At 38.1% G+C, this 27,229-nt stretch overlaps 1 protein-coding gene across 7 annotated transcripts in view; it reads right to left on the bottom strand.

The window, feature by feature from the left end:
- Positions 1-13,085: 13,085 nt before the first annotated feature.
- The window catches only part of LOC131438829 (oxysterol-binding protein-related protein 9), a 139,581-nt gene continuing 125,437 nt past the window's right edge, over positions 13,086-27,229 (bottom strand). The window contains exons 1-10 of one of the 7 annotated variants that reach the window (XM_058609155.1): positions 25,631-25,765; positions 25,293-25,350; positions 24,854-25,116; positions 16,212-16,774; positions 16,002-16,109; positions 15,750-15,924; positions 15,551-15,686; positions 15,273-15,490; positions 14,019-14,124; positions 13,086-13,953 (exon numbers count right to left, since the gene is read on the bottom strand). In XM_058609155.1, the coding sequence (XP_058465138.1) occupies positions 13,867-13,953; positions 14,019-14,124; positions 15,273-15,490; positions 15,551-15,686; positions 15,750-15,924; positions 16,002-16,109; positions 16,212-16,774; positions 24,854-24,915 (1,455 nt within the window). In that variant the 5' untranslated portion in view covers positions 24,916-25,116; positions 25,293-25,350; positions 25,631-25,765 and the 3' untranslated portion in view covers positions 13,086-13,866. The other 6 variants (XM_058609154.1, XM_058609153.1, XM_058609149.1 and 3 more) reach the window with 6 other exon arrangements.

Consider the following 27,229-nt stretch of genomic DNA (forward strand, 5'->3'; position numbering starts at 1 on the left):
TTAGTGAATGCATTTTCTGGAATAGAGCGAAAGCAGCATGCAATTATATATCTAATAGCTACATTTCACTAGTTGGTTACGTAGGCGCAGAGCGCAAGAAGAGTATCTCAGCAAAACATCAAAAGTTTGTATTCTCAATGGGACCAAATGAGTCAATTGGGAAGATTGGAATTTCTTGTTGGAAAAAAATCTATACACAAAACAAAAACAAGAATCTGTTGTAGAAAAAGAAACTTAATATTGTGGCCATATTTCATCGCACAAGAATTGTCATATCTTTTCACAACAACCTGTGTAACTGAAGGCATCGATACGCTTCTAGTCCACAATTTGGCTCTTAGTGAAAGTGTCTACCACACTGCCGAATTTACGTTCACGGAAGTTAGAACTGATCCGAATAGTATTCCTCGGTTTCATGTTTAGGTGCCAATGAAGCGGAAAGGGGGCATTTACTTTGACTCCTTTGAGTTCCGCGCAAGATGTCATTCTATATTTGTTAGGATCTGATTGTATTATAATTCACAAAGATGATTTTACTGGGGTTTACCGTATTTATTAAATTGTTAATTTTATGTCATTAAGTGGAAAGCAAGATTTTTAATATATTTGTTTTATGTAGAATTATATTATGTATTTATTATTCCGAAATCCAAAACTATATATTCATCCATTTGCGTTATGGCGACATAATTGCAACATAATAGATAACTCCCACTGGTGAAACAGTTGCACAAATAGGATAAGTCCGGAGGAGATGCCGCACCTTTTTAAAAATCTATCACCCTCATTCTTGTTTACGGCCGTATGCGATACGTTCGGAAGTAAATCAAATTCGTATTCCCGTTTACGTTCGAATCAATCACTATTTTAAATATCGCACATGCATAGAAACAACGCTTATCGAACTTTAAACTATCAGTTCTGGTGCAGATTTGAGTTGTAATTAAAAATCTTTGATATCATTTGTTATTTGACTTGTTTTTTGCCGATTTTGTATCATCATGCTTGCTTACGTCCGTATCGACTATACGACGAACACATACTTTCGAATGAATGCGAACAAGCCATTCTTGTTTTGACTCGAATGTGTACGAACGCGATTCCTGTGCAAAAGAAGGATCGGTAGAGCAGGTAGTTTTTTTTAAGAAGATTCAAAGCATCAAGGAAATGACGAATGCTACATATAATAAATATATATCGTACTCAGGACTAGTTTTATTCAAGTCCGTAAATTAAATTTCAAAATAAATTTTGTGCTAAGTAAAAAAAAGCATTTAAAATAGCAGTCCGATCAGTAGTATCTGCGAAAAATATGTTGCATTTTTCTCACAATTTTGTCATGTTTTCGATTTATATTTATTACCTTGGTAAAATCATGCATTTAATATAAAATAAAGCATGTTTACCTATGACTTTTATTTCCATAAATCATCTGATGCGTGAAAAATTTGGAACTTGACTGCTATGCTTTCTAAATGTTTTATGCAAAACACAAGTTTATGATTTGATTGCAAATCACCTTTAGATTAAAAAAAAATGTTTTGGAAATCGGTTAAATATTTTTCAATGTATTCGAACGGTTGATTCGCAACATTAAACTGACGAATCGAAATATGGCATTTCGCCTATTCGTCCGCAAACGAGAAGGGGACTTTTCGTTCGTACGAATGATGTTTGAATACACGCTAAACTGGCATACATTTCAGCGTTTCGCATATGGTTAATCACAAGGATTGGACTGATTTCATCAGGGCTTAGCATTTATTTGAAGAAGTTTACTGATATTTGAATTAATTGTGGCAAACGAGTCGCGTTAGAATTCATTTGAGTGAATACAAGAATGGCTTATTCGTATTCGTTCGAAAGTACCCGTTCGTCGTATGGTCGATACGGACGTAAACAAGAATGAGGGTGTATGTTTTTTCGAAACTATTCACTGAATCTTTTACTTATTTTTAGTTATAGTTGAAGAATCCTACGATTCTATAGCATTTCCCGAAAACGATTCTCCAGAATATAAAAACTCGAAGATTTTTCCACTAATATTTAATGTTCATAAAGTACTGATGCCCAGAAAAAACTATAGAAAGTAAGAAAAAGCAGAAAACTTTTCCCCAGAATGTGCCGATCACCAGAGAACCACACATTCGAAGGCACTAGACCCTAGAGAACGATTTTCCAAAAAAAAATGGTCTATGGTTTTGGATTATGTGTATATTTTAATTAATATTAAATTGATAGTCCATTCGGTGAAAAGCATTCAAGCAAAGAGGATGTGTTTTGTTATAACTGGCTCGTCAATTAACGGCTGCTACCGAAACGCAGGCAACTCTAGCTGCAGGTAAAAAACCTGTTGGTGCCAATCGCAAACGTGGCGGTGCAAGCAAAGTACTGCCATTTTCAAGTGAAGCTCCCGGAATTCATCGTCAGTTGATTAATCGTTGATAGTCATTTGAAGTTTTGCTTGCTCAGTTTCAAGTGCCAAGTAGTGTAGCTCTTTCATTGCCTTCGCTCTTGGTAGTAAGCAGATTCGAACGAATAGAATTATAAATGGAGTAAAGTATTAAAAATGAAAACTGAAGGAGGAAACAATTAATTTATGTGCATTCTGTGATTGATATTTCAGCTATCTGGTTTGTCTTTCATCTATTATCTTGAACCAATTCGAATATTTACATGAACCTCATTTGAAGGCCGCTCTTCCACTATTGAAAGATATATTTTGTTACTTCAAGAGATCAACTGACGGTGGTTAAACTAAGCCTCGATTGAAGAGAAACGAGTGATGACTGAATGCTGCCCGTCGGGCCGTCAGCAAACATTGTGTGTGTCAGAGAGTGAAGTTTACTGCATTAGAGAGATCGTCAATGTGTTCCACATTCAGTTTCAATTGAATTGAATGAAGTTTTACAGCACTGGTGCTGAGTCGCAGAGACATCCATCGGGAACCAGATTTTGTATGGTGTACAGTATCTGCTGCGGTGGATCGAAAGTGCTACACAGCAAGCATCACATTTAATCGCCACCAAGAAGTATAGCGCTGTAGTATCTGTCGCTGTGGCAACGGATGCCAGGTACAGCCGGAACATATTCTCAGTTAGTCGGTTTTCATCACGGTAGATTCAACTTTATAATTTCGACTATAAATGAAATTTTACTATTGTTAAGTTTAAATTTTGATATTAATTAAAAAAAATCAATTAATGTAATAGACGATCTCATGGAAGATCATCCGATTCCGGATACTAGCATTACTTAAGAATGGAGTTGGTCGTTTTAAAACTCTGCTTGAGGGACACTCGAGTGCAAACAATTGTACGCAGTATATATTAATGATGGAAACATAACTTATCGTCCCAAAGATTCATCTTTCTGTTCGGATTTTCGTTCCGCATGTTATGAACTACACGAAGAGCGAAAATTCGGGCACACAGCAACTTATTGTAGGAACAAGTACAAAAAAGACAACAATGTAGTGGGCTTCATTTCACAGCCACCAACAGGATTACTGAAGCTTTCGGAAATTGGAGACTGGATTTACGCAGCATTCGATCAATGGAAATCCCAAAAATATTTTCAAGTAAGTTCGGGCATATTGACTCTGAGAATATGGTTTACACGGACGGAGTTTAATCATCACATTATACCCAATCCATTATTCCCTCTTCACAGATAGCCTGAACGCAGTTGAAGCAATTCGCTCAAACATGGCTGGCAAGAATGAATCGTTTTTGTTTGGCAAAATTAGAACGTATCTGAACTGCCCATACTCGCATATCAGTCCCATATCGATTTTCCCCAATTCACTCTGCTAAACGCCGCCTAGGTACTCTTCAAAATTCTACGTCATCGGTTGGTGCGCTTCGTTCGACTATAGGGGATAAACTTGAGATCGGCAAGATCGTGTCTGCTTCTAAATATTGTTTTGTAGAGTATAATAAAAAGAAGCACGGGTATAGACACAAGTGGCTCAATTTTCAGAAAGCCCCGTAAACTACTTGGCTTTGCTGATCATATTGACATTGTAGCAGAATCCTGAGAAGAAGGAGGAAACGTGCAACTGAAGCCAGGACTTGACATCAATCGACAAAGTACAGTCACCCAGTGCGAGTTCAGATTGACAGTTATGAAATCGAACCGGTCGACGGGTTCGTGTACTTGGGCTCCCTGATTAACGCCAATAATGAGACTTGTAGAGGAATTCAGGGGTATATCTTGTCATTGAATCGTGATTACTTTGGACTTCGCTGAACGCTTCGATCAGTAATGAGATGGATAGATAGATACCTCATTGTGCTTGTAAAAAATCAACCTACACTTTTTGTTTTCAAACAGCAGGTGTTGCGATTCATCTATTACATAAAGAAGGTGAATGAACTATGAACTGTATAAACTTCTGGAAGGATCAACACTCGTGTAATGGACTAGATCGGGTGGCGAAATGGGTCTTTATAAACCGATATAAACAGAAGAGGCTCGCAGCTGGCAAATGGATGGATCGATCAAGTATAGAATGACTTGCGGACCCTTCGCTGCTACCGGGGTTGGCGGCAAACCTGCCAATTTTGCGATACGTTATCCGATAAATGGGTACGAAATATTGACTATTACTGTTTCAACTTAATTTTAATAAGACTGGGCAAACAAACAGGCCCGTACTCAGGATTTCGTTTCGGGAGGGGCCCAAAAATAAACAAAAAAATAGTGTTACTAAAGATTGCTGATGTACCTAATTCTCGGAGTGCCCTATACGGGTGTTTTTAACAGACGCTTTAAACTTTTCCACTGGAACTGTTATTGTATTACATTTCTTTACGTTTAATGTTTTGTTATTTATGTCACATATGAGACCTTCTAAATAATTATATATCTGTTTTTGATTTCGGGAGGGTACATGACTGCAAACAAAGCAACTACAGGTTTGTATTTAAGAAACCTCCGTCTCCGACTGCAGGTTTTGATGATTGAAATGATCATTCCGGCAAAATACCTTTCGGTGGTTGTCCAACTAATGAGATGACTATTGCTACAGTCACCCTAGAAAAATATCATAAGAGTGAGTTCTGCCTCTGTTTAAAATCTTGGATCAAATAAGGTGAAAATGACTGCATTCGTCTCGGGCTCTCGTATTGTTTTGTTTGTTAGAGCTGAAGCAAAGGTATTATATCAGAATGCATCACATTTTTTTATTGTATGTGAAATTATCAGCACAATGATGTACTGGTTTAATTAATGAGATGCCTGTTGGTTTTATTGCCCTAGGTACTTTAAAAAACATGCAGTTGTACGTCGAATTTTGGATTTTTGAACATATTGAAATTGCATTACTATGATAACGAAAGAAATGTGATATAACATGTACGAAATTAGAGTATCAGGAATCAGAATAAAATGGCTCAAAAGGCACGTTCCCCGTGTTTTTTCGTGGATTTGTGCCTTGCTGTGAGTTGTCATCATTTTCCTGATGGGAAATAAAGGGAAGGGAGGTGTGGTATTAAGGAGATGTAGGGTTACAAGACGGCACAAACATACAGCAGGCAGTTTAAAACTTACAAGAAGTATAAACCACTAGCGAGAGAGCTAGAGATCTTTTCCACATTGAGTTAAAAATCCAAGGATATCTCCAAGTCTTAGTCCCTTAAACAGCGGTTCATCTATGTAATAGTAACCGAAAACACGATGTCTTAATGGTGAAACTGCAGGGCAATTACATATTAAATGATATGAAGTCCCATAATCTGATTCACAAAGGTCACATGAGAACGATTCAGCCCGCTGTACAGTGGCCATATGATAATTCAATCTGCAGTGACCAGTCAGACCTCTTACAAGTACACCGCAGTTACGTTTCGAGAAATGTAAAAGGTCCTTCGAAACGGCTCGGGAAGGTGCCTCCAAAAATATTTTTGTTTGGCGGCAAGTCTGCAAACGCATCCAGTTGCTTTTATGCTCAGAAGAAGCCCAAGTCAGAATCTTCTGCTTTATCCAACACTTCGAAATAGGTAAGGCCGGCTCAGGGCCAATGAAATTGATCTCTGCACCTGCCCTCGCCAATTCGTCAGCCCATTCATTTCCTGTTATATTGGAATGACCTGGTGCCCAAACGAGATTTACAGCATTATATATGCTGAGTTCTTCTATCTGAGTACGACAATCGATCACTAGTTTGGATCGTGAGTCATCAGAGCTTAGTGATTTAATTGCAGCCTGGCTGTCAGAGCAAAAGTCTATTATATTAACACCGCACATAATTGCAAAAATTTCAGTGCAGTAATTACCCAAGGAATAAGATTGCTCCCATCCCATTTCCCTACAATATACGCCAGCGCCAGCTCGACCCTCCATCAGTGAACCATCAGTATAGCAGACCACGTGTTCTTGCAGTTGGCTTTCAATGAAACCTGACAAACACTCCTCTCTAGAAGGAATTATTACATGAAAAGTCCTATATGGGAAACTACACGTGAGTGTGATGTCACTAGGGGCAAGGATCATCTCATCCCATGAGATCAATTCGGACCTCAGAATTGTATGGCTGTTACCCGAGTTTATTCGATTTTCTTTCCAGAGACTAGTCGCCTGTAGTCTGTAGGCACAAGATAGCGCTTCTTGTTTTATGTGCACGTGTAAAGGCCTTATATTGAACAGAGCCTCGAGAGCAGCAGTCGGAGTAGTAGTGAAAGCTCCTGACAACGCCATAAGTGCCATTCTTTGCAATTGATTTAGCTTTGATTGGACAGTCACCACTGCTCCTCTTTGCCACCACACTAGACAGCCGTAAGTCAGTATTGGACGTATGATTGATACATAAATCCAATAGATGTATTTTGGCTTAAGACCCCACGTTTTGCCAAAGGCCCGTCGACATTGCCCAAACGCCTCTTTTGATTCTGAACTCTATATGAGCATTCCAGTTCAGTTTGGAGTCAAGAATAACTCCAACGTACTTAACCGTGTCAGAACACAGCAATTCAGAACCATTGAACTGCAGAGGACGGGTTACGGTTGTTATTCGCTTCTTTGTGAAAAGAATCAATAAATTTTTAATAGAATTTACTGATAAGCCAACTTGTTGACACCATTCTTCGACTACCTTTAATGCCTGTTACATTATGTCAAAGATTGTAGTAATGCATAGTCCAGTAATTTGTATAAGATAATCATCTGCGAAACCATATGTAGGGAATCCAAGTTCGTTCAATTTTACCAGCAGTCCGTCAGCAACAAGGATCCAGAGTAAAGGTGATAGAACTCCACCTTGTGGACAGTCGCGAACGCTCACCTTCCTTATCTCTGCCTGTCTCAATGACGAATGAAGAATGCGATTGCTGAGCATTGCGCTTATCCAGCTTGAGACGCAAGTGGGTACTCGATGTCTACTCATCGCTAGATCTATGGAACGAAAAGATACATTATCGAAGGCACTCTCTATTTCTAAGAAAGCGCCCAAGCTAGATTGCTTTATAGAAAAGGTTCTTTCGATATTATAAACAACTTCGTGCAGATGCGTAATTGTTGATTTTCCCCGTTGATAGGTATGCTCATTAGTGTGCAGTGGATACTCAGCAAGGCACACATCTCTGATGTGATGATCGACTATGCGTTAGAGGGCCTTCAGCAGAAAAGAGCTTAAGCTTATAGGTCTGAAGCTCTTGGCATCCTCATAGTTCGGACGTCCACCTTTTGGAATAAATTTTACACATATTTATCTCCATGCTTTTGGGATATAGCCGTAGGCTAGACTGCAAAGCAAAGTTTTTTTCAAAACATGCTTAATTATATTGAATCCCCTTTGCAGTAAAGCTGAGAAAATTCTATCATTTCCAGGGGATTTGTATGGTGAAAATCTGTCAACGGCCCACTTGATCGATTCAGTTGTGACAAGTGACCGTGCCAAAGCCCACGACTCAGGAGTACCGTTATGAGGTTCGATATTTGTTCAGCTCTCCACCACGGAGTACCTCTCGTAGATTTTAGAACACGAGAAGGACATGCCTCTTCATAGGATAGGACGATGAGTGAGTTCATCGTGTCAACAGCAATGTCCTAGTCTGCGGGACATTCGATAGTAGGAAAATACCCGTGAAATCTGGGGTGGAATCACGTAAGGTGATTATCACCAAGTGATTATCACTTTTGAAAATTTGGAATCATGTAAGGTGATAATCACCGCAAGTTCTGTCACCACTGCTGAAAGGCTAACATCACTATCAAATATTGGCATTACGTAAGGTGATAGTCACCACGATTTAATCACCTTCATGTCAAAATGGAGGTGATAGCAATTTAGTTATCACTTTTAGTAGTGATTTGATTTTTTGAGAAGTGGCTTTATAAATTATTGTCCGTTAGGTGAATTTTAAGCCACTGATATAAACATAACCTACTAAAATTGGTCGGAGAGGATAATTTTTCAATAAAATTCGTACTGATATTGTGTCAAAATTAAATACCTAAATGAAAAGTAGCTTAGTTTGTATAGTTTGAAGAATTCATAGAATGAACGGTAGTATTTATCAATTAAATCAATTCATTTATGTTGTAATTATTATTTGAAGGAATATCATTGGGGTATTCGTAGAGTCAAAAATAAATTGCTTACTGGAAAAGTGATAAGTTTATGAATGTAGACATCTCCTGTTGCACATAACGTAACAACATAAAAAAAATCTATGCTAACATTTACAGTAGAATTAGATGGTCGTGACTTAGTGAGCGACATATCAGTCTCGTTCAACTGAACTAGTAAAAAATTAAACGTTCTTAATTTTCTTCTTGTGAGTTGAACTAAATGAGGCAATATTTTTGGACAATTAGTTGCTAATCATAGTGGATATTCGTAATGCCGGTGGGTAAAATTTCCAAAATGGAACTTGCATTCGAAAGCTCTGTGATCATGGTACTACAAGATATGCCATAATCGTAAAGTGAATGAAAACTATACACAAAATTAAATAACGGATCTTTCTCATTCCAGAGGAATGCCATCGTTGTGAAACTTCAAGAAGATCTAACAATTCGTGTTATTTCAAAGCTAGCAAATTTATCCCAAATAACTGACTGTAACATTGATTTCCATTGAAAAATAAAATTCGGCACTAAATTAAACCAACAAGTGAATTTTTTATTTGTTTGTGCCATACTCGCGAGGCAATTTTTTTCAACGTTACTCTTCGATCCATACAAATCATGGTTGATAAACATGACTCGAATTAATGAAAAGGGTTGAAAACTATGGGAATAAAAATTTAGATTTTAAAATATTATATGGGTACACGCCACTTGCATATGTTACACCTCCTTATATCAACGGTATACGCCACATTCATATTTTACTCCTGAAAAATTGACGTTTCTTGACAGGTGATAAATGAGTGAAGTTGGCTCAATCACCGGTGATGGTGATAGTAAAGTGATCACCTTCGGTGATTCCAAACATTCTGGTGATCACCTCTTTATCACCAGGAGGTTATAGTCACTTATCACCTTACATGATTCCACCCCTGGTTGCCAAGTTTTCACTATAAAGATCCCAATTTGTGGATTTAGGATTTCGATAGGTCGTCGTATTTGTGGTGACACCTAGGTAATCAAAGAATATAAACTTATGATCAGATAGCGAAGGTTCCGCTTCATCTTCAACTCACCAGTTACCTAGTTCATGGATAGCTTGGTTAGTGCAAAGCGTTATATCCAAAACTTCTTTTCTACCAGATTTAACAAAAGTTGGCCGACTTCATACATTGAGAATATGAAGACTTGCACTACTAATGTACTCCATAAGCTCAAAGCCTCTCTGATTTATGTCAGTGCTACCCCAAATGATATGATGAGTATTTGCATCGCTTCCAATGATGAGTGGAAGGCCGGTTCTTTCACAGTGCAGTACTACCTTTTTAAAATCATCAGTAGCAGACGGTTCATCATTAGGCATATACCCCGAGCAATAGACATACTTTTTTTTAATGTTACCAAGAGTTGCGTTGACTAAAACTGTACAAATGTCACGAGTGGTTAGTTCGGGTAATAGACACGCTGCAATCGAGTTGTTCACAAGAATACATGCGCGAGGCATAAGCAATGGACTGCTCATATCTACTCTGCTAAATACACTATAAGCAGGATTTATTAAATTTTCAACATATAAATTTTCTTTCCTAAAGTAAGGCTCTTGAACCAGTGCAATACTAACCGTACTTTCCTGTAATAGACGTGACAAGTTCAAAGTTACAGTGCGCTTATGCTGAAGGTTGACCAGTGCTACCTTAATCATGTCCAAGAGTCATGAAAGCACAAGAGACTGCCAAAAAGCAAAAACACAGTAGCAAAAGAGAACCAGTCAAGATGTGAGAGTATCGCTTTCAGCGACATTGTTCGCCCCAATAGAATGTCTATTGTGATAGTCGCTCGTATGACGAGGGGAGCTTCTCCTTCAAATATTCGAGAGATGATGATATGCATTTGGCAAATTCGCAGGAAGACTGTCCCCAACTCATGTGTCCACCCTAAGGAAGAGACACAACAGCAAGAGAAATAGTAAACCAGAACACGTTCAGTAAAATCACCGAAAGATGCTTTTGATTCTATAATACACCAAACAAGCAGGAATGCTGCACCAACCCAGTGATGGCCTCTTACGTCAGAGACAGGAAGACTCTTGGGACTATTCTTTGCTAGTTATAAGGTAATGGTATTAACCTGCCGGTCACCACACGGCAAAAATAAAGTTCTATGTAGATGAGAATTCGTTTTGATAGAGAAATTCATTTATTTAGTTCATCAAACACTGTATATGATTTCAAACATTCTGATTTCAATTTTGTAGATTGCATTTATACATTTAATTATTTATTTTTGTAATATTTTGATCTTGAGTCCGTCCTATAACTTTCTTGTCGTTGCACCGCAACTGAATAAGTGTGAAACGTTAGAAAATCTGAAAATTGCAGCACTCCAGATCCACGAAGGATGCATCGTCGACACCAAGAATTATGTTCCTCCGATCGTACGAGCGGTTACCGGTCAGGGCTAGGATTCTCCAGCCGTCCGTAGAGAAGTCGTTTTCGCCCACAATTGGGGAAGACTCCCATTAATCTGTGTAGAGGCGCCGGGGGTGAGTAATCGCGCACTGTTAGGTTCATAGCGGGGTTTCTTAACGAAATATTATGAATTGACGCTTTAAGCCAGTCAACACTCGACAGGTTAGCAGCCTCTATCCAGAGATCGCCCGTCTGGAAACCGAAGCCATTAAACTTAGGCGGGACCTGATCCATTGGAACCGCATCCTGGAGCACGTATAATTCGTTGAAAATAAGGCTGACGTGATTATCAAGAGTGCCACTTGTTGCTATGATCTCTTTTCAACCTTTTGCTATTTCTATTATCTTCGGGACGCGGTGCGGAGCTCTCACGTCTCCTCTTGGAAGATGATGACGCGGCATCTTCCTCACTTTTCTTGCACTTTTGTTCAGTCTCAACTACACCGGATTCTAAAAGTTTGTCCTCATCGATAGAGTCCATAATTGAGTCAGCTTCGTTATTGTTACTCATTTTGACCACTGCTAATGATAACTTCCCGCGGAATAAACGATATGTACGCGCCTAATTGAAAGACCAATTACAATTGTAAAAGCTGATGGTTGAGGTTGCTTCTGACTACTACTACTACTGAACCAACACACTTATGGGAAACTTAATATAAGTGATACGAGTAACACCGTTACTAGGTCAGAGCTCACATCCAATGGATGCTGTTGAGCCAAGAGTGATGTCTGAGCAAAATACTGTTGAGCAACTGAATGATCAACGTAAGCAAGCAAATATACGCAAATTCACGGACAGTGTGATTTCGTATGATTTGTTCTAGCTCAGTAACTTTATTCGCCTGATAGCTAGCAATACCCAACAGGGCAGAAACCGCGAGAGTGCGATTCGGGTTCACTGAGATGTTAATTTCGGGTGCACTGTGCGTGTGTGATTTCGGGTTCACTGAGCAGTCTTATATGTAGATCGTTATTTAGCGAAGATGAATAATATAAATTTACAGTATACGTATTATATACGAATGCCCACTTCTCAATGTAGTTGTGATATTGAAAAGGTAAAAAGAGTACTTATCTGAGCTAATGGAAACCATGTTTGTTGATTTGGTCTATCAAGAGATGAAGATTTCACCCGCGATTATAATTCACACAAAACACTATAATTATCACTGAACTCGATCTTGATAGCAGATCGGACACAAATTAAAACAGTTTGCGCAATAATCGGAGTTGTAGCAAAGCACATTTACTGAGAAATAACTGGAAATTCCACAGTGATCACATCACAACCAATCCAGGCGGCGGCCATTACCCGGTCATCACAACCAATCCAGGCGGCGGCCATTGATAACGAAAGGAATGTGATATAACATGTACGAAGTTAGAGTAACATAACCTTTTTTATTATTTCAATATCTATTAGCTCAACCACATTAGTATCCATACACACTTTAGCGTCAGATAAGAATTCTCATATCATCACGTTGACCATTCTTTTGGTGGCATCATCTATACCACCAATGTTCATGATGTTTAAAATACATGCTCAACTCGTTACGAATTTTATAATGCAACTGCTCCACGAAGTATTTTCTATATCATCTGTTTTTTTTTTAATTGGAGTGTGACCGATTTCTTTTTGCTGTTCAAGTATCTTGGGAACTTGTGGGCTTATTTTCTATGGTGCATTCATTTTTTAAGTTAAATGTTGCCATTCAACCGATATTTTAGGCTCATGTCATATTTCAGTAGACAGTTTATTCATAATATAAGATACTGATAATGATAATAATAATGATTCACAGCATGTGCCATTTCGCCGTATTATTAATTTACCATCTCGTATTATTTTGCTTACCACGAGACTATGTTAACATGTTACAAGTTATCGTTTGGAGCATTTCCTTTTCTGTTGCATTGATTTTCAATCAATCCGCGTATGTTTGTTTGAATTATATTCTCTGCTATTAATAAAAAGGAATTGCTTCTTTTGAATAGTAAGCGCTCAATAGAGAAAATATTAGTCATTCATTTCGTGTGAAATAACTGTACTATGTAACGTTTATTGTGGTATATAAAACAGATTTCTGTTTAATTTGTGCACTATCACAAAGAGCGTTCTCTTCGTTGGTAAACCTATTGTCCAACGTGGATTTAAACGTTGTGCAATGTGTTTATTTTATTATGTTTAAAGAACTAGTGGAAGAATTACTGGTCTTGCGAATCGCCGTAATGCATTAAAAATCTCCCAGAAAAGATATCCAAATAAGAGCAAAGGTGGTTAAAAGACATTAAGCGAATTAGAAGCTGTGCTTCCAACAGACAAAAAAAAAAGAAACAAATAATTTTTACGTATAAACTTACTGTGTGCTATTAGTAAACTTCATTTATAGATTGCAAATACGCAGGGCACGCATTGATACGTTTCGGCTGATTACCTAAGTTGTAATTATGGATTGGGTATAATTATTGGTAAACTAAACGTGCGTGTTTTTATATTTAATAACTTTTGGATTTGGGCTATTTTCGTGAAACATATTACTTTTTCGATAAGTGGTTCTACCATGTTGCTACCGTTTTTCGCATGTCTATAGAAATTTATTTGATCAACATATGCTGAATAAATAAACTGACTAATGCAAATTAATAATTTAGACACATAAAATAATGAAGCTTAGCAAACTGTGAATTTAACTATTATGCTAATATTTGTTCGTGATACCACAGTTGCAGGCTCTTTCCAATCGATTCTCATTAGTAACAAGTGTAGCTAATATTCTATCTTTAATACCTATCTTTGCTAGAAATCTTAGTTTTTAGATTGTTATCTTTTACTGTCGCGGTTTTCCAGAGTAAGTCTATGTAGAAGCGGATTGTTATAAATCCATGAATCTCCAACTGCTTTAAAATACTAAAAAGTCAAATATTTATTTTAGAAACGATGTGATTGAATAATAATACTATGATAAGCAGTACCTTATTTTCCCATTCGCCACTGTTTTCTTTTCGCTCCCGAGCTTCGACACGTTGTTTTTGCTCTACCTGGAACTTTGCATTCGTTGCTTTGTCGATATCGTTCATCCTATGAAACAAATGAACAAATGAAGATTAAGTACTGATTACCTATTTCACTAACATGTTCATGATAATAACGGTTTGCCTTTTTTCAAAATGTTTGGGTCAAATGACAACATTTAAACGTATATTTTAGCATTTCAACAGAATTGTAGTCATTGTTGACGGTTCACACATCAGACGTCAGTGGGTTTCGAGCTGCGGAAGAGAAACTATCCAAAGTCAAATTCGGGGTAGTCTTAGTGCTAGTAGAGTCGAAGAAACACCTTGCTTGAACGATATCGATATCGATGCAATGGTTCTGTACGTTTTGAATCGGCTGCGAAGTCCCTTGAAACTGAAGGTCAAATTTTACAAAAGGATTGTAAAGACCTTGCTCACTTGAAGCTATTTTATCTCTACAACTGATTGAGAGCATACCATACCTACCAGAAGCATCTTAATTTTATTTGAAAACGATCATCTGTTAACATTTACTTGGAATAGGAATTCCGTAAGTTTAGGAGAGTTATTTATAATAATTAACATACAAAAAACATCCACGAAGAAAATGCTTCCAAAGATTCACAGTAATCACAGCTCTGAATCACAAATATAGAATAGACATAATTCGATCGAATCTTCAATTAAATCGATTTGCAGTTCATAAGACAGCTTAGAAGTTTCTCTCATCTATTCAAGATGACAAAAAGGTTTACCAGTTTACCTACAACAAAAGTCACAGATTCGTGGAGGTAATTACCGGTGCTATATTTACTTATTTTTTTATCTCTGAGATAAATTAGTGACATTGCTTGACACAAACACAGATGCCTTTTTACCTCGATAATCTGAGTCTAATAGCATACCAATTTGTGCGAAGCAAACGTAGGTTCATAGATGTTGAGTTCCAAAAGTAGTTCAAACTTTTAACATTACTGCGCTTAGGCAATATATTAATCCTGATGTAACAGACCAAGACATGAAACATGACAGGATGATTGGTCGTTAGCAGATTTCGAAGCCGTTGAAATTAGTTGTACTGTACTCTGTATACTTTCCGTGAAAAAGATAACTTTATCATTACTGGAATAATTGGAGTAAATGTTCTTTCGTAACACATGATTTTTGCTACCGCATGTTGAATTGAACCAAACTATGATAATAAGTACTCACTTCAACCCGGCTGTAACTTCTTTCCACACTTTTCGAGACTCGAAATCGGATTGGTCGGCTATCGGGCGAACCTTTTTCTTGAATATCGGTATACTGTTAACGTCGACAAATGTCTCGAATTTGGATGGTTTTCCTCCGTCGTTGAATTTGTACTCCATTAGGCCGCTCCATTCGCCAGTTATCGAAACGAATGATTTCTTATCATTAGGGCTATAGATCTGAAATTAGAAAGTCATTGGTGTCATGAAGTCTAATTGAAAAGGGTATAGACAACCTACCTCGCCCTGAATTTTATTGCGCTTCCCACCATAGAAGGGCTTTGTGAGGAAATCTATATCAGCATGATAACCAGTCTGGGGACACGTAATGGTTACGGTTCCACCGAGTTCTATCCACGGAACAGTTAGAATTGATCTACAAAACGATGTGGTAGTTTTTGTATATGATCACAGTATTTTAGCATGTAGTGTACTTTACCGTCCATAACCGTTTGGGAAAGTTACGATGTACTCTTCGTTGAGATCACACAACGTCACTGTTCCTTGACCGATATTGTGCACACCGATCGATAGTCCTAGAAATTTCGATTTCGTCCAAACATGTGCCGAAAAGCTAATCTTTTTGTTGTGATGCTCAGCATAAAACGCTGAAACTGAAATGACATAAAAAACACATGTATGAATCCTTGAGTAATAAACAAAATGGTAATGTAGCCTATTTGTTAATTACTTGGGGGATGATGCGAGACCTGCTCGGCAATAAACGTTAATTGATCTTTGCGACACCACGGAACCGGTCCATCTTTTACTTCTATATTGGAGTTATCATCTCCTGTTGCTGTAGATGTAGAATAAATTATAGTTTTTAATTCTTCGGGGATTTCTTTAGATCTCTCAATGAGAAATGATTGGTAAATGATTGTTTTCTAGCATTACTTACGCATTTCAGGAGTGTCCCAGTGGCATTGAAACACTTCACCCAAAATGGGATTGTAGGGTTTCTTGGCGACGGAACTTTTTCGGCCTGCATGATAAGCACTGAGGTACCAGCGAACAACTTGCATCATTCGTTCCCGGGGATCTTTGAGGTCAGCAATCCGCAAAAAAAGATCCGGATGCGCAAAATAGTCAGCGTACATTTCAAGCAATGACCGTCGTTCCAGAATAAACGTCGGTAGGACTACCTTCGTAAGATCCATGCCGATTTTCACCTGTGAGAGAAGGTGGGTTACCACGGAGCCATGCGTCTCCATCGACAGATCGTTATCCGATTCGTCTTCGTATAAGGCATCGTAGTCCAGGCTACCGTCGTTCCGTATCGGCAGTGATTTTCGACTACCGGTACCGTGATAACCAACATCATTCGGAATAGTTGAAGCTGCTGATGTCTCAAGGCTGTCCTGCTTCTTGAGTGAGACACTGTTGCTAGTGTTATCCTCGGCGGTAACGAAGTGTTCATCAGCTGACAGCCGAACAGTCGGATCGGAAAGCGTGCGAGTGTTGCTAGAGAAATGAAAAATTGATGGAACAGTTTAATTGAGATTTTAAGGCTAAAATAACACTTTCTCAAAAAGAACCAACGGATTGTTCTGTGTAATCAATGAATACACTGAAATAAATTCGCTAAAATGACAGAAACAACAAATGAATGAAAAAATTGGCTAAATGATAGAAACAACGAATGAAAAAAAAATTGGGTGAATTATGAATATCACGCAATCTAGCTGGGTTCGATTCACAGTCCAAATTGTAAAAACCTGTTTTAATCCACCTAGTGGTGTAATGATGCCTTTCTCATATCAATCATACTATCATATATATTACTGTGACATTCTACAAAATAATTTTCTTCGTTTCTTAAAAGGATAACCGAAATCGGTTTGTTTGGCTATCTACTGATATAAATTATCAGTCCGATCCAAATAAAATGAAGGAATTTTGTATAAGACCACAGAACTTTTCATTTGAATCTAAGTTTGTGAGAATCGGTTCAGCCATCTCCGAAAAAAGTTGGTGCACTTATTTTCACTTTTTTTTGCACATTTTACCCCATAATTCCGAAACCGGAAGTCGGATCCAAATAATATTCAGGAATTTTGTATGGAATCACAAGACTTTTCATTTGAATCTAAGTTTGTGAAAATCAGTTTAGCCATCTCCAAGAAAAGTTAGTGCAAAAATACGTTACAAACACACACACACACACACACACACACACACACACACACACACACACACACACACACACACACACATTTTGCGTGCTCGACGAACTGAGTCGAATGGTATATGACACTCGGTTCGAAGGTCGGTTTTCACAGTGATTGCATAACCCTTCTATACGAGAAAGGCAAAAACGGATAAGGAAATGATTGAAATTGCCAAGTAACTCTACTCGGAAAATTTGAGTAAAATCTAAGAACCTTGGCAATTCCTAATTGGACCATTGCCAGTTATAATCGAAATCGTTTACTGTTTGTCCGGCGTCAGAAGTAAATAAAATATCTGATAATCCGGCATTTCAATCGTGTGATTGAACGAATCAAGCAAAATGCCTCTTTGTTGTTTGTTTGTGGTCAGATAATGACGTTTACGTTGACAACAATATTTACTCTTCGTTTAGCTTTACAATCTTTTATTTAGTTTGATTATCACGATGCACTGGTCGTTTTGGGTTCAATCTAATGTTTAACAGTACCCAACGAGAGAAAACACTGGAATAAGACTGACGAATGAAATAGCACGAATGCAATCTGCGAAATAACTCGTCTGAACTAGAATCCGCAATGTGAAACACAACTCAGAGGTGACTAGTCCGCACCCAATGACTCTTTTTCAGTATGACGGTTCATTAGCAATGTTATCGATTAAAATGTTGAACGTAATTTTGTTGCTTTTCTGTTCAATTGGAAACTTAAATTATTTTTTCTTCAAATGAAAGCATATGTCGCATATATGGAACGAAAATATGTAATATCATAGAGAAAGAAATATGAATTATACTGTCTGTGTAGGGTTCGGGTGTCACGACATTCCGACTCTTAATTTTAGTTGCTTCAAACATTTACCATTGGTTATCGTAATAGTCAGATATGTAACAGGAGATAAAAATGAGACAAGCACAACATGAAATTTCCTTAACAACCACTTTACTTGATGCATAGTCGATTGTACGAATAGGATCGTTGAAAAAATGGATGATAGACGGCAATTTCAAATTGAATAGTCTTCATTCAAAATTAACTCAATATTTGGCTCTCGGAAGAGATAAAAAGTCAAAAATTCTATACTACTATGTTATTAATAACATTTCGTCAGCATTCAGACGGCAATTATGAATGATTTTTAGTCTTGTAGGTATAAAATATGAAATAATTTTTCATGTACGTTTATGTATGATTGGCTTCGTTCGACTACCACCATTAATAAAATAAACATAGATTTCCCATTGTACGGAGACACTAACAGCGCTTCTAGTGAGACACGGGTGTACTTTTTTCCATTTGCTACTGTGGTTGTGTTAAATGCGCAGGCAGCTTTGTACATGCATTTTAGGAGCATTTACGCACTCATTCTACACCAGACGGCGCTTTTGGCGTCACGGGTTGCTCAACTACAGTACTATTACACTGGGGAATCTTGGTTTATTTTATCTATGCTACTACACTGAGCGTATCACATCAAAATAAAAATATTATGTGTATTATCGAACATATCATGCAATTAGGCTTCGTCGCAAATCGAAATTTCGATTCTTTATTCATTGTTGTCGTTTAAACGTAAGTATCAACAACTGTTGAACTAACATTCTTTGACAGTGGTTTTTCGCGTACTTGTATAGTTATGCCATTGACGATTACTGTTGTTATGAACATTTCACTTCGCTTTCCGTAGGTGCTTATAGTATCCATCCTGCTCCACGCATCCTGCTCCACACATGCACAATATTTTTTCACGGGTCTCCACTTGACTCTTTTCCATCTTGAGTGCTACAAACCACACACTCAATTAAAAGTTCACGTTCAAATTACTTGAAAAATCACGTGAAATGGTGTTTAAACGTCAAAGTGATCAACGCAACGAAATTGAATGTTTTTCGAGTATCCTCTAAAACTTATAGGATCCTCACAAACATGAATGTGAATTAACGTGCACCAATCGTAACGAATTGTCAAACAATCTAAATGAATTTCTACTGTGACAAACTCCATCCTAAAAATTGTGAGCAGTGAATCAGGATTAAAAGAGCTTGCATGGCTTTCGGCCAATGCAGACGAGCTTTTGGAAAATCATGGGGACTCAAACCCAGATATATTCATTGGATCTACACAACTATTGTTAGACCAATTTTAGCATATGGATGTCTTGTATGGTGGCAGAAAGGAGAAGTCGCGACAGTTCAGTCAAAGCTAAATCATCTCCAAAGGATGGTCCTAATGGCGATGACAGGAGCATTCACGACAACTCCTACTGCTGCTCTAGAGGCGCTACTGTCCATTAAACCACTTCATGTCTTCCTAAAACAAGAAGTATTATCTTGTGCTTACCGTCTTAAGGTTACAGGGCTTTGGAACAGCTACCAGCCACACTCGCTTGTGGTCTCAAATGGTTACGTGGGATGAGTATTTACTCGCTCCTAGTGACCTAACTCTCACATGCAGTTTTCCTTTCAAAACATTCAATGTGAGCTATCCTCTTCGTGAGGAATGGTTGTCTGGTTGTCTGGAACGACAACTTGATGAACACATAGTTTGTTATACGGACGGTTCTCTGTTGAATGGTCGTGCTGGTGCTGGTGTCTACTGTCGTGAAATGAGGCTGGAACAGTCTCATTCGCTTGGTAGATACTGTACTGTGCTCCAAGCAGAAATCTACGCGATTCTGTGCGGAGTACAATCGGCACTTCAGCAGAGGATCTGTGGTAAACGAATTTATTTTTGTTCCGACAGTCAGGCAGCCTTAAAAACACTCAGTTCGAATGACTCACGGTCGAATCTAGTGATCGCATGTCGAACTCAAATTGAAGACCTCAGCATTTCAAATGCTGTTTACTTCTTATGGGTACCCGGCCATTCTGGTATTACTGGAAATGAATGGGCTGATGAGTTGGCTAGAGCTGATGCAACGAATGATTCCGTTGGTCCTAAACCAGCTTTACCACTTTCAACTAGTTGGATAAAGCACAAGATTCGTTCTTGGGCTGCATCCAAACATGGCAGCTACTGGCGCAGCTTGCAAACTTGCGCTCAGACAAAAGCATTTCTACCAGATTTAAATCTGAAAATGTCAAAGTGTCTACTGCATTTCTCCAAGCATCATTGCAGTATTCTGGTCAGAGCTCTGACTGGACATTGCAAACTCGATTATCACATGGCTACTATTCAACGTGCTGAGTATTATTCGTGTGATTTGTGTGAATGCGATTATGGTACTTCATATCATCTGATATGTAACTGTCCCGCATTGACGCAGCTACGTATCCGGGTTTTTGGCTCTCCATACATGGTTGAGTCTGTGTATGCGAAGCTAAAATTGAAGGATATTCTCTCGTTTCTCACCCAATGTGGAGCTATAGTCGGAAGGGTTCATCGTTGTTCTTGGAGTGAATGAATCCCTTATGTATTCACCTTAAATAGGGTTTAGCAGATTGTTTGGCATCCTTTAGGGGGTACCGAATTTACTTCTGCTCGTAAATACTGCGAATCGTTCTGCATTCTTCCGGGAGTGCAGAATGGTGTCGCTTTTGTAAGATCTCTAAATCCTCTCGGGGGTTGGAGGTTTTATTAACAGCAGACTGTTCGGGACCTCGTAAAGGTTCAGAATTTACTTCTGCTTCCACTAAATGTGATCCTCAGCAGATTGTTCAGCATCCCTTAGGGGTGCAGATTTTTCTGCTGCTTTTATGTGTTTTTGTGTCGTCAATTTTTCCCATCCTTCTAGTCCAACCCTTACCATTTCCTTTCAATCCTTCCCTCTTATATATCGGGAAAATGATGCTAAAAACAAATTGATGGCAAGGCACAAATTTCCAAATATCAAGGGAAACGTGCCATTTGAGCCAATTTGTTCTGATTCCTGATCCTCTAAAACTTAAAGGATCCTCACAAACATGAATGTGGATTAACGTGAACCAATCGTAACCAATTGTCAAACAATCTAAATGAATTTCTACTGTGACAAACTACATCCTAAAAATTGTGAGCAGTGAATTCTTAAAGTGTAAATAGTTTCGTTTAGCTAATTTTCCAAACTTGACAGATTTTATCAGTTTATAACATAATCCGCCCACACCCACCATCTTATCGGTTGCAATTGAATATTATCAGAATTCGGCATCTGGTGCAGAGTAACACGTGTTACAGTTACTCGGATTGGCGGTTTAATGCATAGAGCGATGGTCTCACAAGCCAGTTGTCGTATGTTTGAGCCCCGACCTGGAAGGATTTTTGTAAATTTTCATATATTATACGAGGAAAGCCTTTAGAGTCACCGTGCAAACCGATTTTTGAGCCAAGGCCCTAAGCCTACTGATTGTTTTTACAAATCCGACTCCCTGTACCGGCACTACATGTTATGAGTATTAGACAAATTTTAAACTGCCATCAGCATTCGCATTTTGCACCAAAAGTCGCATACAAACCCAAATAAATGAATTTGTACACGAACACGTGCACACATTGTCAAATAGTTTTCCATTCCCTAACTTCTTATGTTGTCTAAGCATAGAGCTTAAATATTTACGCCGATTCCAAAACAATTCACTTATTTACCATACAGTAGAAAGCAATAACCAATGCATATTTATACACCAATCTTCAATAACTATCTATAATTACAATATTATTAGATGAACAAAAAAAACATTTTTATTCTCTTAGTGGTGTGATGATGCCTTTCACATAAGCGTCACACTGTGGAAAACTTTTTCTTGTCTCTTGAACAAAAGCAAAAAAAAAGTTTGAATATCAACACACAAGATCATTATTAGAAGTCATATAGTGGTTTTGGTACCTCGTGGGTGTTAGCGTTATGAGTTGCTTCTTAAAAGTCCCTATCTCATACCTCATATCATATATGTCTCATGATGACCGACGTCGATTGGGTGCTATCGCTTTCCGCGGTAGTAGCAGAATGAGAGGTTGCGAACGAGCAAGGTACAATAACCCTACCGCAGGCATATTTAAATACCAGTCGCAGGTGTGGTAGACAACAAAGGAACCCCCGAGGTAGGGACTTGGGACAGGCCTAACGAGCCAACAATGCTTGCAAGGAATACGAATCGTAACAATCAGTATCGACCTATGCGACGAATAAAGGACAACGATAGGAAGCTCGGCACATGGAACTGTAAATCGCTTGGCTTCTTCTGAGTGCGATTGAATACTTGCACCCCCTTCCGGTAATGAAATAGTGACATATACAAAATCGCCGCCTGCTGACTGTAATAAGATTCCAAGGATAAAGAAGTATCCCGATGATCCTTAGCTTTCGGCCGGTACCTATGTGGTTTATTTCCGGACCAAGAACAACAACAAATTTAACCTTATTAAAATATCTCCGATACTCTACTATTAGACGTATTGATAAAGTACGCCCAGAGAGGTAGAGGCACGCAAAGTAGAGATAGATGGCGTGGTCACAGATGCGAGTCTAACATGTAAAGATCTTCTTGAGTGCGGGGTTGGCGAATTTAAAAAACCCCTACTTAAGAATGTGAAAATAATGGATTGTAAACGATTGCATTCAGTACCGGTCGCTGAGGACGGAATAATGTCTTATCCCTAATCAGACTCTTATCGAGTGACTTTCGCCAGTTCGGTGTTGCCCAACTACGTTCTCTTGGACTGAGTTCGTTTGACTGTTCATCTGTTTGTACCGCGGGTCATGAGCTGTACCAATTGTAAACAATTGAGACATACAGCCTCTCGTTGTGGCAATAGACCTCGTTGTGCTACCTGTTGAAAAGCTCATGCGGATGGCTTTTGAGGAAAAACATTGAAAAATGTCTCTACTGTAGAAAAGGGCCCGCATGACCGAATCCGATGGGTACGGGTCCGGTTTGGGTTCAGAAAAAAAATGTTTGTCGGGTTTGGATGGGGTACGGGTGACGATTTCATTTTACACGTATACAGGTCAGGGTCGAGTTCAAAAACTTGGTCGAGTCTTGGGTATTCGAACCCGATTACCAAAGTTTTTTTCGGGTACGGGTAAAGATTTTTGTTTTTTATCGGGTACTTCTTGAATCTCGAGCACAGTGAACAGAGTAGATCGATCAAGTGGAGGGGGATTCACGAAGTATTCGGGTCTTGAGTGGCTGGCAAAGAGTGGTCATGGATCGAGCTACATGAAGACGTTTGCTATATACAGCAAATAACAAAAAACAACAATTAGGAGTTTATAGGCTAGATCGAATACGTATCGACTTTTCATTTTAATCGAAGTTGGGTCAGCCTTCTCTGAGAAATCGATGTGAGTTCCTTTTTGGAGTTTTTGGCCGTTACTTTCGGTGCTTCCGGAATCGAGAGCTGGGAAGGTGAAGTTACTTTGTACTTTGTAACAATATCTACGAATGAGAATAGTTTTAGAGAAAAAAATTTCCCAGTTAGGAGTTTGCTACGGGTTTGAGTCCCGTCTCTGCGGTAACATTTTCGCGGTTTTCATTACATCATTGTGTTCATATGTCCATTTTTCAATCTGTTTTCCCCGTTTGATACTGATCATTTTAAAACTAGCTCAAGACGACTCTACGTCTTAACAAAGACTAAAAACAAATCGTGAAAAAAAGTTGTTTATTATATTTTTTGCGTCGTCACTTTGGATAATGAATAGTGATTTACAAGATTCAACACCTCATATTAACGGAACCGAAAGTCGGACTCGGATTAAACTAGATTGGAACTTATGTGACTGTAAGATCTAATATTTGAATCTAAGTTCGTGAGAATTATTCGAAGTGTGCAATAGAACGACGTGTACAATAGAAGAATTTACTGACTAGTTTTGAGGAAATAGGTAATTTTCATTTATTACCGTAGGTTATTCTCATTTATTAACGTATGTTATTTTCATTTATAATTTCATCATCCTATCATTTCGGAATCAGAAGTCGGATACGGATGAAATTAAAAAAAAGGTTTGAGATCGTAAGACATTTCATTTTAATCTAATTTAGAAAAAATCAGTGTAGTTATCTCGGAGAAAAGTGAGACCATAATTCGTACATTTTTTAAATCACCACATTATCTTTCATAGTCGCGCACTGAATGGATAATTACACATCCACAGTAGCATTATCTAATAGATTTTGTCTTGTCACAAAATAATGATTATCCAGTAGAGTGAAAATGGTAGAACTTCCTATTGTTTCTGAAAAACAGTCACTTCGTCTTCAGTGTTCGCTGTATGGCATAACCAGCATTAGACGGGTGCATTGACGTCATATTAAGCATTGCAGCGTTTAGGGTGTCATAAATAATTGAAGAAGGATTCTCATAAAGAATGCCAAAAAAAAAATAGAGAAATGCGGCGTGAATTTCTGATCAAAAAAATAGGAATAAATACAAAAGGGTTTATTTGATTTACCTATCGACAGCCACGGAGCTACTTCTGCGGAAAGAAAATTTTTCTGCTAATGATCTGAACATGATTTTTGTTTCGTGAAAATTCGACTGTCACAATTTACGATAGTAGAATTTTTTACATCGTTGTTCGCAGTTCAGCTCTGAGTCTCCTTGGAAGCACAAATGTTTTTATCACTTTACTTTATCACATGATTTAATCCTAATCCGAATGACGGATCTCATCAACATAAATCTTACTTTCACCGGAACCGAATGTCGTACACGCTGTTAGTGTCAGAATAATATGCGGTCAAAGCGAAAGAGAACTGTAATAATATAAACTAATCGATAAACATACATATAGTTATACTATGTGCAACATCGCTCTCTATCCTATGATGGTTTCTCACATTCTCATGTGTCGCACAGTGCATATTCTAAACAGGAAAAATTTTATATACCCGTCTGTATAAACTATACGCTCTGGTTACGCTCGCCAAACTCGCATGGTTTGCTACACTGTTCAGAAAAATACATAATAATACCACCGTGGATTTAGGCGAAAATCAGGTGAAGAGAGAAGAGAAATGTTTGTCATCAAATCTAGCAGTGGCTGTAATTTGACTCCTAAGAATTTTCACTAATTTGATCAATACTGAGAAAGAATAAAATTTCACACAAGTTTATAGGAAACAGTACGCTCATTTTAAGGTAGCGAAAAGCTTAACGCACGTTATTCTATTGATCTGGTTTCAGAAACAAAAAATAACTTATTTGAGCAAATGAATTATTTGTTCACATCTCGATTATTATGCCAATTGCTTAATCACATGTCACTGCGAAACGCGATGAGCGAGTAGTGAAAAATGATTGCGGTGTTTCCTGCGAAAACTAGGACTGAGTTCATGGCTCTGTTAAAGAGAGCTCCCAAAATACGACTGGGCCCGAAATAGCCTGTGAGATGTTGAGAACCCCTAGTCAATGAGACCCAATGTCGTCATGTAAGACGATGTTGCCGAAGAAAAGAGAAAATGACGTCGATGACGATGACAAAGATGTCGACCATGATTTTTCTTATCATGGCTCGGGAGAAGGATATCGAAAAAAATCGCAGAAAGAGCATGTCGAAATTTTCAGAGAGCTTTTCCGAAGTATGTTCCTTTCTCATAAATGAAACCATTCTATACGTATCGAATAACCTTTCATGTATGTAGTTTTATTTTTTAAGCAGAATTCTTGGAATTTTATTCAGAACATAAGAATCAAAATATTCTACGATTGACGCTTTACGGTCTGTGATTTCGAGTAATATCGACGACAATATATTTTGTCATTATAGTTTCATGACTTCATGATTCATTGAATCTCTGTAGTATTCAGTTAAAAAAGGTGTTGTGTTCAAAAAAGTACTCATCAGAAAAGCAGAATAGATCTATAATCGTGTGTTTATATTCGTAACATAAGTTCATTAAGTTCATTCACCTTTTCCGCAATAGAATAATTTATGCTAGTAAGCAGTAGTACTGGTACTGAAACGAGTTAATCTCTTATATGAATCATGCGATTCCGAGAGTTGAAGTTCACATATTGAAAATTCATACCATATCTATTGGTCAAATTTGAACACAATCTTCGAATGTATTACGTTCATCAAATTGTATTTTATTTACTTTCATGATCTTTTTGCCTTTCTCGGATAGAAAGGTTATACAATCACTGTGAAAACCGACTTTTGAACTGAGGCCCTGAGGACCGAATGTCATATACCATTCGACTCAGCTCGACGTTCTGGGCCTATGGCTGTGAGTGTATGTGTGTGACAAATGATGTCACTCGATTTTTTCAGAGAAGACTAAACCGATTTTCACAAACTCAGATTCAAATGAAAGGTCTTATGGTCCCATAGAACTTTATCCCGATCTGACTTCCCGTTCCGGAATTACAGGGTGATATGAAAAATGAAAAAAGGTCACTTACTTCTCTCAGAGATGGCGTGACCGATTTTCACGAACTTAGATTTAAACGAAAGGTCTTATGGTTTCATAGATCGCTATTGATTTTTTTTATCCGACTTCCGGTTCCGGAATTACAAGGCAATATGTGCAAATCTATGAAAAAACTACTAGTGTCCGGTTTCCGTTTTCGAACGCACCGGTAATTGTGAAGAAAAGCTTCAAATATGGAACTGACTTCGTTTTCTCAGGAACGGTTAATAAAATTTTCACAAATCATAATTCAAATTAAAGCTCTCATTGTCTTGAAAGATACTGCGCAATTTCATCCAGATCTGACTTCCGGTTCCGAAATTATAGGGCAATGAGTATCAAAACTTTCAAACTATCATATAAAATGATGCGAAATCGGTACGCATCGGCACGTGCTGGTACGGAAGAAAAGG

This window comes from Malaya genurostris, chromosome 3 (assembly GCF_030247185.1).
Source record: "Malaya genurostris strain Urasoe2022 chromosome 3, Malgen_1.1, whole genome shotgun sequence".
Taxonomy (NCBI): Eukaryota; Metazoa; Arthropoda; class Insecta; order Diptera; family Culicidae; genus Malaya; species Malaya genurostris.